The sequence below is a fragment of the Ursus maritimus genome, unplaced genomic scaffold, assembly GCF_017311325.1.
Source record: "Ursus maritimus isolate PB19 unplaced genomic scaffold, ASM1731132v1 scaffold_4, whole genome shotgun sequence".
Taxonomy (NCBI): domain Eukaryota; kingdom Metazoa; phylum Chordata; class Mammalia; order Carnivora; family Ursidae; genus Ursus; species Ursus maritimus.
The window spans coordinates 57,808,287-57,823,650 of record NW_024426552.1 but is presented as its reverse complement, the minus strand read 5'-3'; the positions used below and the strand labels follow the sequence as shown (position 1 = coordinate 57,823,650).

At 40.4% G+C, this 15,364-nt stretch overlaps 1 protein-coding gene across 27 annotated transcripts in view; it reads left to right on the top strand.

The window, feature by feature from the left end:
- ZBTB20 (zinc finger and BTB domain containing 20) overlaps positions 1-15,086 on the top strand; it is a 757,238-nt gene extending 742,152 nt beyond the window's left edge. For all 27 annotated transcript variants that reach the window (XM_040621288.1, XM_040621270.1, XM_040621274.1 and 24 more), the window contains one exon: positions 9,364-15,086. In XM_040621288.1, coding sequence (XP_040477222.1) covers positions 9,364-9,785 — 422 coding nt within the window. In that variant the 3' untranslated portion in view covers positions 9,786-15,086. The remainder of the gene's footprint in view (positions 1-9,363) is intronic.
- The last annotated feature ends 278 nt before the right edge of the window (positions 15,087-15,364 follow it).

Sequence of the window (15,364 nt, the reverse complement as noted above, 5' to 3'; positions counted from 1 at the left end):
GAGATGGTGTTTCACCTCCGGATTCTGTGATTCTAGAGCTAGGATCTCCTGACTGCCCAGCTAGTGCCTTTTCCAGCTCAATAATGGGACAGACATAGAAGTGAGAATTTCACAGATGCTCCTCCATATAAGTGACCACATATGCAATATGATTTCACATAGATTCTCTCATATCTGAAAATACCCGCCCCAGTGATGATCACCATATTTGAAATGCCTATCGTGAGTTACAATACACAAAAACAAATTCGTTCCTCTGAGCAGCCTTGCTTCTCAGATCAGCTAGCGGGAATCTAGGGGATAGGACATAAGGCAGATAAATTTAACTTGGTAAATAGAAAGGAAGGAAAATAACAGATACTGAGACAAGGTACCCAATAGGAAAGTGAACAACTAAAACAGAACGTTACTTACGATGAACTTTGCCTTCTTCGCAGTCAACTTAAGTCAAGACATTAGGTACATCTGTGTATGTGCCTTTGTGTGAATCAGTTATTCTTAAGGATGACAGTTTGCACAACTCCAAATTAACATAGTAACTCACTACTGAATTTAGAAAGAAAATCAGGTAGTGGTAAGTCACTAAGTTTATTTAGGGTAAATGTGAATGCACTGATAACCTGAGATCAATCAAGGGCAATTTTCCATGTGATATGGATGTCATCATTATTTGGTAAACTGATCAAATAGTAATATTCCTAGTTGTGTGGCACTTTATGGTTTACTGAGTGCTCTCACATAGTTAGTCCTTTCGTCTTCTGAATAGTTGTCATATAAAACATCAAATTAAAGATTAGGGAGGAAAAAGAGACCATTTGTGGAAGTGTCTCCTTACCCAAGTTCACTTTGCTAGTCTTGGATCCATAACTGTTTCTACTCTCCCTCCCCCTGCCCCCATGCCTCTCTTCCAGTAGACCCAGTGGATGGAAAATTCCCATATTCTATTAGATCGCATATTGAAATAAGGCTTTAAATTTGCAACATAAGATTTGCAGTGCACTATCAAAAATTGTCTTTTTGCTATATAAACGCATTCGTCCAGTGGATTCACTAAAGGATTCTGTGGTTAACCCAAATAACTGGATTTGCCCATGAGAAAACCAGCAATGGGTTTGTACATTTAGACATCATAGATACAAAAGTTACAAGTAAAGTCATAAATCTGAGTTATGCTCAAAGTGTAGCCTTCAGATCTCTAGTAGACTATGAAGGTCCTCAGTAAATTACGAAGTTTTTGTATTGAAATGTATAACATGGCCACATCTGGGAACAATTAATAATAGATATCACTTGAGCACCTCATTTAAAAGAAGTGAAACTCTTCCCATTCACCCTGAATTATTTGGCAGTGGCAGTTTAGAAGGGCCGTATGTCTATCAAGACTTTTGTCTAGCTGAAGGAGTCCATAACCTTACAAAGTTAAAGTACAATTGGTCTAGATTTTTCAAAAGGCAAGACAGCCTGAGCATATGGAAGTAATTCAGAACCTGGATTCATTGCAGCCTCCATTTCAAAACAAAGTTCTCTCCAATTTCTTGGGAAAACATTAAAAAAAAACAAAACCAGGGCCTCCCAACTTCACAAGAGCCCAGTGGAAATGATAAAAATCCAGAGCAAAAAGTCTAAATGTCAGTCTAAAAAGATTCTAGAAAGTACTAGGGATGCTTGGAAGAGTAGGGACAGTTTCAGTATTCTTACCTCTAATCTAAAAGAATCTCACTAATAAAGAATAGCTTGGCAGAGCTGAAAGGAAAGAGATTTGGGTTCTCTGCAACATGGCTATTATGCCTGCTCCCTGGATTTGCATTTCAGTTGCTCCAACTTTAATGTCGATAGTACTTACTATCCACAATTGCCGAGAATCTATTCTGAGACATGGGCTCCAGACAAAATTCTGTGAAGCTCTATATTAATGATCCACATATTCATTGAAAGGAAGTGTTTGAGAAGAAATGAGTAGTCTGACTTTGGAGCTAAGCTCTGCGGTAGAGAACCAGAAAGCCCTTGGCTGTAAAGCATGTTCCATAATGATTATAACACTGAAACTTAGAGTGACGACATAAGTTGTTGAATTCGATTATTTAGGTTCAGTTTTGGTCCCTTTAATTGGCTGTGTGGCCTTAAGCAAGTCACTTAATTTTATAACCCTCAGTTTCTTTGAGTTTATAATTGGAAGTCATAATTTTCCTGCCTTTTAAGTAGCTGTAAAGGTATGGTGCATTTAAGAGCTTTTCATAAAAGGTAAAGTACTAGTTAATGTTTAAAAAAAAACCCATCGTCATTATTACCCGAGTCCCCTTTCTTTGCTATCTCATATCTCTGAATAATAAGCTCTTGACAGATTTCCTTCCTCTATGGAATTCAAACACTGAAGCCACGTGATACTTCTTGGGTTTCCCCTGAACATCAGCATTTTTTTTTTCACTTCTTAATGATTTTTTTAAGAGTAAAAGAAAAATCCCTCACCTAACCACTCTACTCCCAACCAAGCCACAGTGGTACTCCATTTCTCCTAGGAGTGTCTCAAGTTCACTTTACTACAGCTCCATAGAAGTTGTGAGATATGAAAGCAAGAGTTAAGGACGTATTTGAAAATAAGAGAATCAGAGAAAAACAGATAACACAAACCATCCTGTCATGGAACCAAGCAGGCTCCTCTATGTCCCCTCCCCTCAAGAGAAAAGACAAAAGTCAAAGGAATGGGAATGGAAGGGAAAGACAGAGGACAGAGAAGGACAAGCTTTGGTGTCAATGTGGATATGAAGGCAAGCAGTAGGGAACATTCGAAGATAACCCTGGAGCAGTGGTCCTCACGGTGTGATCCCCATACCAGCAGCATACAAATTCTCAGGCCCTTCCAGCCCTGAAGCAGAAACACTGTGATGGAACCCAGCATTCTGTTGTTTCAGTCAGTCCTGATTCACAGTAGGTTGGGAATCATTTCCCTAGAAGGCTGGGCAATGACGAGGGTGGCATCAGGTTGCTTTTGTTACATAACATTGTTCTCTAAAATTCCACTCATAAGAACCTATGCATTTGGAAAAAGTAAACCAGTTGAAAATAACAGCTTGATTTTATAATGGATAAATTATATTATGAGGCAAATACCTCATGAACAAAAGGTGAGCTAAGTCTCTCAAACTGCACAAGTACCACAGCAAATGTTCACCTTCTGGCACTTTAAAGTACGGACATGTATTATCATTATGTGGTTGTTGCAACACCTTCCCATTATAATGTGAACTGTGTGAGCCAGAAATAATTGATAGGTAGATAGATAGATAGAGATAAAGAAATACCTTACACATAATAAACATTCAATAAATATTTCATCAGTGAATGAATCAAATAACCAGGATGGCATTTGAGGATTTATTTACCACCAGGTATAGGCTTACCAAATTTAGCAAACAAAAATACAGGATGTCCAGTGAAATTTGAATTGTGGATAAAGAACAAGTGTATTTTTATCTTAAGTATGTCTCATGCAGTATTTGTGACGTGCGTAGACTAAAACACTATTCATTGCTTTTCTGAAAGTCAGATTTAACTGGGTGTCATACATTTTATCTCGCAATACTACCCAGGTAGAACTCTCTTTTAAGACCCAATCTTAGGACTTTTTGCTTTAAAATCTATATATGGGGGTGCCTGAGTGGCTCAGTTGGTTAAGCATCCAACTCTCGATCTCAGCTCAGGTCTTGATCTCAGGGTCATGAGTTCAAGCCCCACTTGGGCTCCGTGCCCAGCGTGGAGTCTACCTAAAAAACAAAAAAACCAAAAATAAATAAATAAATAAATAAATAAATAAATAAATAAAATCTGTATATGAATACAGGCTAGCATAGGTAGTTGCTTAGCAAATACTTTTTGAGTAAGTGAATGAATGTTCAGAAATGTGGGCATGCTTTCCAGGAGAATTTAATTCAAGGGACTTATACATAAATGCATTATTTTCTAGCAAGACTTAAATTTCTCTTTCTTTTTCTTGCTGGAAAATTTATTGTATCTGCATTTCTACTTGTGTTTTCTTCACTAACAATGATAGATGTTTGGGTTTTTTTCTGAATCATACTATCAACAGCGCATTTATTGGTGACTGTTTTGGGTCCATTAGTGTCCTCTGCATAGATGATAATTTTGTTTGTTACTTTAAGAAGCTCAGCTATTTCAGCCATGAATTTGATATAAACAGACACAGGAATAGTAGTAACATAACAATGTCAGAAAGAGTGTAAAAATACTGGGATCAAGGTAATGATGCGGTAATTCTCATACAGAATTTGGGCTATTATTTATATCAAGCCAGTAGAGTACTGAACAGGTATATGATTTGAAGTAAGGAAGTCTTGGTTTTACCACCCTCTGAGTGACCTTATACCAGCTCTGCAGTCAATCTGAGCCTTAATGTTTTTGCCACAAAATATGTAGATCTTCATAATACTTTATGTGGTTGCTCTAAGAATCAGATAACATTATTTCTGTGAAAGCACTTACCCATAAATACTGTAAAATTATCAAAGCCATTTAAGAACATACATGTTATAGTAACATCGTACATCTTGCAGCATAATCGAAAGAGCAGGAAATCGCTAACGGGAGGAGGAGGTGATAATCCGGCTAGGCTGGTATCATCCTCTCATCTGTTACTGACTCGTCGGATGACCTCTCTAATGGAGATACCATCTTCTGGGGACATTAATGGCTACCCCACTCATAAAGTTGTGAGAAAAATTAAGTAACATAGATGAAGTTCCCTGAGATCTTCAAAATTCTGCCTCACACCAAAATATGTTAGTTGTTCCTGAAGCCACAGATGTTTTGTGAATGCAGCATGTCCCCCAGTAGGCAGTCCCTTCCCCCAGTCAGCCTCACAGTCCAAGCTGGCCCCAGGATCGCACCCTCAAAACTGGAGAAAGGCTGGCAGTCACACCAGCTGTATCGCAGGGGTGTAGGCCTCCCTTCAACTAGACCTCTCCGGTGGAGAGCAGACTCTTCAGCCAGTGAAAGCTGCGTGTGACCCTGTCTGACCACCCTTCCATTCTTGCCACCGAAACTTTCCCATTTTCTGTTCCAACCTTGATGTTCTTCATTCAGGGACTCCTGCTTTCCTCGCCGGTGACCACCTTCCCCTACCCATACTCTCCTCTTCCTTCCCTGCCACCTGCCCTCCCCGCAAGCTCCCAGTCTTAGTCTTCTGGCCCCGCACCAGACTCACCTGAACAGGAGGGTGTTGTGCTAGAGCAGATGGTGCAGAGGCCAAGAGAGTGGGAGAGACAGGTGGGAACAGGGCTTCTGAAAAGCATCCCGGTAACAGCATTCACTGTACTTTCTGCAAGCTAGGAGGAGCCTGGTTAGAAGGAGAAAGAATCAGCAGAATAATGGGTTCCTGCTGAGCCCCCACTACAGAAGTCACTATTCAGAATTGGGGTGTCTCAGCCCAGTCAGATATCTTTTACTTGAACTTTGGGCAGACCCTCTGTATCTACGAACCGAACAGGCTGTCTCTTCCTTTTTTTCTTCCTCACTTGTCAGTGTTGGTAGAGTGTCAGTGCTGGTCCACAAGAAGAAGTTTAATAAAAGAGGCTCTTTAGAGAACAGGCATCAAAAACTGGAGAAAAGTATATGCGTGGGCCACCCCCACACACCGTTGGCATTGGAAAGGACACTGCCACCCCTTCGGTTCTTCCCCTTGCTGTGCGGTTTCTTAGGCTCCAGAGCTCAGTTGCCCTCTGCTCAGGACCTCTGTGTCATTTTATTCACGGTACCACTGCTTTGATTAGCATGTGTAACTGAGAGCAGACTATACCCTTAACGCTGAATCACGCAGCTGCAATATAATCACTTGCTTTGTGATTATTGATTATCTGAAAGGTTTGTTGTTTTTTTTTTAAATCCTGAGTTGGCTTCCCCATGTCATGCAATTGGTTTTCTCAATTGGTTTCATTTATTATCAGTTCCTTTCTACTGAAAAGACGGTTGATTTTTTTTTTCCTTCAAATGATCACGTACTCTGTGCTAAGTGCTTTATCTTTTTAATTTTCAAAATACCTTCACAAGACAGGTACTTATTGTATTATTCTTGAGTTACAGATAAGGAAACTGAGGCTTATAGAGGTTAAGTAACATACCCAAGTCACTCAGCCAAGGAAATGGAATTCATATCTGACTCCCACATCTGTATAGCCCAAAATGGAGCAGTTTAAAGTGAAGGGGCTTATATGAGCTTCTCCCTAATGTTATAATTCTAGTGTCTGCTTTGGACTTTGTGTCTCTTCCTAACGCAACGATGGACTTGCCATTCCTGGCTGTAGGCTCAGACCTGAAAAGCCATCCCCTTTCACTCATCTTAACTCTTCATTTCTCCACTTTGGAAGCAACAATTAGCAGACCTCATCTGTTTCATGTATAATGTTGAAAGCCCTTTTGGGGTCCCTATTAGCAATATGGAGGAAAATAACAAGAAAGAAAAATGTTAACATTTCTACGGAGTGATATTGTTTCAAATCCACACATATATAAATAAGTGAACATTGTGGCTGCCTGATTCATCAGTTGTTGGAATACCTATGCTCTACCAACACAGCACCTTAATAATTATAGAGAGCGTTTTCCTTTAAGGAGCTCCCAAGTGCTTTGCAAACCTTTTTCCTCATTAACTATCATACCATATTCTGTGGCACGGAAGGGAACAGGGTACTTTGTCCTATTTAAAATGTGGGACTGCTAATGCGGTGAGTGATTGAAGCAGGTTGCCCTCAGGTCATGTGCTGACAAGGCCTAGACTAGAGTGCTCAGGGGTTTGGGGTCAGGATGGGCAGAAGGCCACTAAATCTGCAAAGGGCCGTGGCAAGTGCTTGGTCCAGCTCCTCACTTGGAGAAGGGGAAACGAACCCAGGGAGACTTAGAAAGCCCAGGGTCACACAGATAATTAACAGCTGAACCAATACGACATACATGCAAACAACATATAGATGTATGCTATGAAGGGAAAGATAACAGCTGTGAAGAATCAATTTCTAGTCAGATTAGAAGGTTGTGAAAGCGAAAAGCCTTCAGAATGACCTTGCCTAGAGGAAAAACACACTGCAAGAAGGTGAAAGTTTCAAACAGCAAGAACATTTTAACATAAAGTTTCAACTTCCTAGCAGCCAAAATACCATCTGGAACTTAAGAAAGCAAGCTGCCCATTAAAGGTGACAGGCGGATACATTTTAAAAGCTAGTTGACCGGCCTGTCATAGCCTCTCCAAAGTGTATTCAAAGCGCATGGATGGCAAAGACCAGCCTGAGGCCAAGCCTGTTCACAGCTGACAGAAACGTTCCAGCTACAAATACCACGTATGACTATCTCTCTTAGGGAATCTCTCATTTCCAAAGAATGTACCTACATAAACACCATGCTTGGCCTAAATGCATCATTTGGGAATGAGGCTGCCCTAAATTCACCCATTTGTCCAGAAGTGAACTCCTTCTCTTCTAACCCTGTGATCCTACCGACCATACTGTCCTGTCCGTGAGAATGAAGGGAAAGAAATCAGAGAAGAGCCGAGAAGAGAGGGAGCTAGGCCAAAACGTTTGTGAATAACTAAGGGAAAAAGAGTTCAAAGACCAATGACATTGGTTAAGGAATTTGTGGAGGGATTCCTGAACAAAACAGCCATTTCTTAACCATCATGTGCTTCAAAACATGTCCTTTTATGTTTACAAACACAGTGAAAAAAGGTTTCTGGTGAGGTAAAGGTTCATAAAACGGTCATGAAGGTGAAGCCCTGAGCCTGACACATACTCAGCACCGAATACGCACCAATTGTTTTCATTGCCATTATTACCATGACACCTCGGACCTCTTCTGCTTCATTATGGGAAAAAGGGAAACGGTCAAGGCCCATATTTTAATTGGAAGTTAACTCAATTTTAAGAAATAGATTTCCTACCCCGAGACATAGTCCAGATGTTGAACAATGACCCTAGAGAGTTTCAAAGGCTTGGGGCTTTACGCTGGGTTATGGAAGAGTACAGAGAAGGACTTTCTTCTCCAAGGTGGGTGCCTCCACTAGCAATCAGTAATGAGGTGGGACAGATGGAAGCACCCTAATACATCTCATCTCACCTGTCAAGAGCAGAGCTGAGAACTAACAACACCAACCAAAACAAGGCTCTGTTTACCCAAAGAGATGTCACAGGCCCATGGACATTACTTACAGAGGAATACTTCATATGGTCAGTTAGTAAAAATATTTTTATTTGCCTTACTCTTCTTCACAAACTTGAACGTTTGGTTTCTAAGCCAACAGCAAACCAAAGCAGTAAATTGAGGAGAAAGAGGGTTTCAGCCAACAGACTGAGAACAAAGAAAGAGAAAACTATTTTTTAAATTGACCCAAGAGTTCAAAAATGCGTATGGAACCATTTAATTGGGGCGGGGGGAGAGGATAGTTTTATACTAAGAATACCATGTAAGTATTCCCACACCACCCTTGGTGGTCTGCAAAGTGATTTCATATGTATTTATGTCAACACCAGCACACTGAGGTAAGTAGGACTATATACCTCAGAGGCATTTGGAGATTTGTCAGAGTGCCATGCCGAGGGTTGGCGCCCAGATTTGAACAGGACCATTTGACTCTGAGATCATTGTGTTGTCCACCAGCTACTCAGCCTCCACACCAGACAAGGCCAGTCCGCAGCTCAGGGCAGTCAGGACGGAATAGCCAATCAACTCTAAGGTTACATTTCAGGAGGATTTCTGTCTAAAATAAATAAAATTGAAAGTGTAGCTCTTCAGAACGACTTGCTCCTGTGTTGGCCAATATCCTCCAGACCGATCAGGGCAAATTGCATTTACTAGACAGAATACTGGAAATGGAAACTATCCCCAAAGAGCCAAGCTATGTAACCACTGACCTTAGTTTCTAAAGATTCTCAAGAGCCTGAATGCTTCGGAGATCTTTCCTGTCTCTTATTTCTTACATGTGTTTGATAAAATCAGTGGGAAACACACAGTTAAATCCACACATTAATGATGATGACGAAAATGACCCCCTAAACGTAGCCCTTCCTTTTTGTCCACAGAATGACCTTTGCAAACCTGTGGTGGGGAGTCTCTTGTAGCTTTCCAAGAGAGCCATTTTCTGGCATGGGGAGGTGGAAGACGAGCCCGTCCTGGCATCACCCGAAAGCGAGGTTTCTCAGGACATGAGAGGCCAGGAAGGACTGGATCTTTCCGATCAAGGGTGAACCAACCGGGTTTTTTTTAATGTTTTTGTTTTTGTTTTTTGTCGTCTTGTTTCTCTGTCTCTCATTGTCCCTCCCTTGCTGTGTCTTGCTCTGTTCCGCTTGCTGTCTCTTCCCCCCTCGACAGGTGAGAAGCCCCACCAATGCAGCATCTGTTGGCGCTCCTTCTCCTTGAAAGATTACCTTATCAAGCACATGGTGACGCACACGGGAGTGAGGGCGTACCAGTGCAGCATCTGCAACAAGCGCTTCACCCAGAAGAGCTCGCTCAACGTGCACATGCGCCTCCACCGCGGGGAGAAGTCCTACGAGTGCTACATCTGCAAAAAGAAGTTCTCCCACAAGACCCTCCTGGAGCGGCACGTGGCCCTGCACAGTGCCAGCAACGGGACCCCTCCCGCGGGTACACCCCCAGGTGCCCGCGCTGGCCCCCCAGGGGTGGTGGCCTGCACGGAGGGGACCACTTACGTCTGCTCCGTCTGTCCAGCAAAGTTTGACCAAATCGAGCAGTTCAACGACCACATGAGGATGCATGTGTCTGACGGATAAGTAGTACCTTTCTCTCTTTCTTATGAACAAAAACGACAGAAAAGAAACAAACAAACAAAAGCTATGGCACTAGAATTTAAGAAATGTTTTGGTTTCGTTTTTACTTTGTTTTTGTTTTTGTTTCGTTTCATTTTGTACTACATGAAGAACTGTTTTTGCCTGCTGGTACATTACATTTCCGGAGGCTCGGGTGAATGATAGTTTTCCCAGCCTCCCTCGGATGGTGGCCTTAAGGCCTGGTAGTGCTTCAAGAGGTCCACTGGTTGGATCTCTAGCTACTGGCCTCTAAATACAACCCTTCTTTACAAAAAACAAAAAACAAAAAAAAAAAAAACAAAAAAAAATCTTAAAAAAAAGTAAAAAAAAAAATTTTTTTTTCACTTGTGAAGAGCACTACAAAAATATATAACAAAATCTAAAAGGCCTACTGTCTTTAAGTACACCGCTTGCAGTGTTTCAGTGGACATTTTCACAATTCTGGCCGCTTGGACTTCACAGTAACCAGTTAAAACTGTGGAATATCACTTCTGGTTGAAAACCCAGAGGAAAGGCCCTGCTGTTTTCCACCTACCACATTTTCTGATTTCATAAAAGGGCTGGGGGGGTTGGGAAGGGGCAGTGGGTCCGGTGGTGTGGGGAAGGCGAATGGCAGGCTTCTCCCCCAGATTTCTGCTCGCGTCCACACACCCTGGCCCACCTCCTCCGTGTCTCCCCCTTTCAGCAGAAGCCAGGAAGACTTGGACAAGCAACAAGCAACAGTGGCTATCGTATTTATTCAGTGTCTTCGCTGAGCCACAGCCTCAGCACAATCAAGAGGGACTTTCATGAAGGGCAGGAATGCAGATAAAACAAAGATATCAGAGGTTTGCACCTACGTTTCTAGGTACAAGAGAAGGATTATTTCCCACAATCTTTGCAAAAAACAAAAACAAAAAAAAAGTGTCAGGATATATTCTTGTGGAAGAGAAAAAGAAAGAGAAATGGAGGGTGGGGGGTATAATAAAAAGTTCTTGAGGCTTTTTTAATTCAAAATTTTATAGAGGGGCAAAAGTGACGTTTACCAGATAGAATGCTGATTTTTTAATATATTTACAACAGTATTTGTGTAAAAAAAAAAACAAAAAAAAGTGAGATTGTTAAAAGTAATTTTCTTTCGTTTTGATTTTGCATACACTGCCACCAATCCCTTCTCTTATTTTATTTCACACACATATATATATTTTTTGGTAAGTCAAGACTGTTAAGGTTAGCGATACTGCTTCCAGATAGAAAGAATAAAAGGCAATTAAAGTTATATTTGAAAGAGAGGAAGGATATTTTCTTCATATTTTTTTTATTTTTTCTTAATTTTTATTATTTTAAGTATTGCCTGGGTTGATGAGGGCCTCTGTGGCCAGCCCATCCCTGCTGTAATTTGAACTGCTGCTTTGTATTTTGATATGTAGTTCTTTGACTTTTAGCAAGCTTAAGTTGCTCCACTGACTTTTTTTTTTCTTCCAACTGATCCATCTAGAATTCTGTTCTTTTTCATGGGAGGACTTTATCTTTCAGAAACAGATTTCCTGCTTCTCTAAAAGTTCACTGAGGTCTTATGATTCTAGAATGTCTCTTGACTTGACTTCTTTTCTTGAATGAAACACTAGTAGTCTAGAGGTCGTGACAAATGGGTTTTCCTTCTGTGGTCAGCCAGGAGGAGGAGTTCATGCCTCCTCACCCTTCACAGCTGCAGAGAGCAGAAGCCTGGTACAGATCAGGATGCTTGATGCCAAAATTACTCTCCTCCTTTCAGATATCACCTTCTGACTATTTCCACCGTGGTTGAGAGGGCTAATGAGATGATCCTCCTTCAGAGGATGTAGTAACCCTTGCTTTTTGGAAAGATTTTAAGGAAATTAACAAAAATTTCTCAGATACCAACATCCATCATTCAAAAGGCCACCAGTTCATTGCATCATCCTGGATGCCACTCTCTCTTCCTAGTTGGGATTTCTCTCCTCGGTCCTGATCAAAGTATTGTAATAGGGATTTTTCCATTATAGACAGTGTCCTGAAGGGATTCCGACTCAATTATGAGAATTCTTACACTTAACAAAAACTCCAAAGGTGATTTTATTGCTGGGCATATTTTAACACTCTTAAAGGGGAAGAGTAAATCTTTAAACAAAGCAGAAACACCAAACTGTAATTTTAAAAAAGAAGCAAAGACAGAATTTTAGTTTCAAAATTACTTTGCATTTTAATTTTCCTGTCAGCAACTTATTTGCAAAAACTGTGCATCAAATGAGGAGAAATCTTCCAAGGGAAGAAACTCTATAATGACTAAATTGGTTTTACTCATATATTTTAGATATTGGTTAACTTGGATCTTTTCCATACGTTCTTGGTGATGTTTAGTAGGGTTAGTGCAACTGGAGTACATGTGGGTTTTATTTGGTCCTCCGGTCCTCAATTCGGTAAATATTTTACTAGAAGTTTAATGTAGACTTGGATGGTTAACTGATTATTGGGTGTCACTCATCGTGATTTCTAAAAGGAGTCATATCAAGAACGGTGTGTCCAAAATTGACCTGTTTTAGAAGTTAGTGGGAAACAGCTTCAAAACTAAGAAAAAGTCCATTTTTCTCTTGCTAATTTTGCTTTTTAAAATAGCAGTGTTGAAGACTTTAATATTTCCACTTACTACCAACAGAGGGAGCATTACTTAATTAACCACGTCCTGGGATTGTTTTGATATCTTGAAAAACAAGTCATTCAACCCAATATATAAAAAAGAAAAAATTAACATTAAGGAAAAAAGTTGTTCAATCTAGAGGGATAAATGACATAAACTCTCTCAGCATACTATACAAATGAGCTAAAAGACACTTAAAAATATTTTCAATTATTTGACAGTAGCTGATTTAAGATAGTGTCCTTATTCCAACCTTCGCAAAGTAAGCAGAATTTATAGTACCTCTAAAAAAATTGATCTTGGGTGCCATTTTGGGCCCCATTTAGCTATCTGCTTCTCAAATCAGAGGGAAACCCGTTTGCCTTAATGTTGATTTGCCATGTGAAAAGTGAAGCAGTTGGGTTAAAACGAAATCCATATTTTGTTATAGAACATACAGAGGGAAAAAATTCCAGTTGGGTTTGAAGCACTAATATTCATCCTTTCCCTTCAAATGAAGTATCTCTTTTTAAAAAATGTTGGAGAACTCCCAGAGAATTCGTGGTGAGGTGATGCAGTCATTATAACCACATGGACTCTCCAGGTTTGCATAGCAGTAGACTTTTTCCTACCGTATGTCTATTCCTCTCAAACACTCATAGTCTAAAATAGTTGACAGACTTGTACTCTGGAGAGAGGGAGAAGCTAGACTGCAGTGGAAGGTCTAATCTGGGGAGCAGTGAACTTGCTGTGGGGTTATTACAATATGTTCTGACCTCCTTAAAGGGCGACTTTCCCCACGGATCTAAACCAGACTGGACCGATTTCTAAAGGATAGAGATGCTTTTAGATTGCCAATCCTTAGTTTTAAATTAAATAATTACCAACATCTTAGGAAATGGGGAAACATATTTTGCTTCAGGAATAGAGGATGAACATGAATCCTTTTATTTTTTAGTTTCAAATCCAACAATCTTCTTACATTTAGAACTTCATGCTAGGATGCTATGAGTGCTAAAAAAAATTTTTTTTTCAGTAGTCAGAGGAAAAAATAGATAAAATGGAAGCAAATGTTCCAGATTTAAGACCTCTTAGGATGAATACAGGGAACAAGAACTAGTTTGGAAAAGAACTTTTTTTTAGTAATTTATGATTTAAAAGTGGATTAGCTGAACAAGGGAAAGGAAAAAAGTCAAAGGGGAATATTTATGTCCAGACATTTAGATACAGTGTAAGAAAAATGAAATTTCCCAGCTCTGAAAACATTGGTAGCATCTCAGCATGGAAGGTAACTTTCCCCCTATTACTATAATAAATGCAAATATTTATACTAAAAAAACAAAAAAACAAAACCCAAGTGGTAAAATATGGCCCTCAAAAAGAAAGGAATTGGAACAGATGGATCTGATACAAATCTACACATGGGAAAAGATTAAGAAACAAGCCAGGCAAAGATAATTTGAAATGAAAGTCTTGATAGCAAAACGGTTTTTACTATATATTTTAATTGAGTTGTAAACTTCAGCTCCTGACAATAGTTTATAGACTTTTTCCTGCCCAAACTCCTAACTCTCTGAAACTGTTTGTGCCATGAGTAAGTGTGGTGGATAACTTCCTTCTCGTGTTCCAGCTTTAGTCCGTTCCTTCTTCATAGGCATTTTGGAGGTCACGGTAGCTCCCAGCCTTAGAAGAAAAGACTTGGATTTGCTTTGTTGAAAAGTCATGGGTTTTATTTTGTATCATCCCAATATTCTTTAAGGACCAAGAAAACCCTTTAACCCATGAATAGTTAGAATTTGTGCATTCTGATAGGAGAAGAACAAGATTTCCTCTGGGCGTGTGTGTTGCAAGTAAGTCCTAATGCCTTGACCTACGTGTACCTCCATCATATAAGCACGCCAACAGTGTGTGGCCAGCCCATACGTACCCCAAATCTGTTTTCCCTCAGCAGTTCCATCAAATGAATCATGCCCCTTATAAAATCCCTCAGGTCCCTGACAGAACATAATAAAGGTTCATGTCGCTTCCTCCATGTGCTTCCTCCATAATGCTCCCAACACTTGTTGCCCCTAGGAAAGGGGGCAGTGAGCTAGATCTGGCTGGGATTCACACCCAACATGCCCATTCAGGAGCCCTCCTCTGCTGTTATGGAAGATGTTATTTAATTAGCTGAGGCTGGGAGCAGAGGGTACGTGATTCTGCAGCAAAGTTATCAGATAACCAAATCAGATCTGCCTCTGCTATGCAGAAAGAAACAAAATGAAGGTACAATGTAAGAGCAGACACAACCTGAGATGCCCTTGGGATTTGGGAGAAGGGAGGGTGCCCTTTCTGTTGTGACCTGACTCTTAAAAGAAATCTCCTGAAAGAATTCTTTAATTTAGTAATGAGTTGAAGTCCAGGGTAATGGAAGCCCTGGGGAAGAGAACAAAAGGACTGCAAAGTGTATTCAGCACCCAATAATGCGAAACCAAAAAACATCCAATCACAACACTAGGAAGTTTGGCAAGAAGTATTTAGAGAAATCTCTGGGCTTTCCATGGGTAGTAGGGTCGACAGACTTTCTTTTGAGTGATTTCTGGCTCTGAGAAACCTCTTTACTCACTAGAAAAGAACTTTCTTTAAATGGCCAATTTTATCCCCCAGAAAAAGAAATTTAAAAAAAATAAAATAAAAATAGGACACTAAAGACAGAACCATGTGACCCGGTAACAAACAAAAGGAAGGGTGCACTAGAATTTCAATAGAGTCCCTAATTCCATAGAAAAAGCAAGGCAACCCAACGCCTCTCCATCTGCAGTGCTTGAAGAGAGTGCTTGCGCTGACCCCGCCACCCGGGGCTTTCTGGGGCTCCACATAACTTCCCCATTGGGTTGGCGGCAGCCCCTTTCTCTTCTTGTTGACATGAAGAAAAGGACTGTTCTCTTAG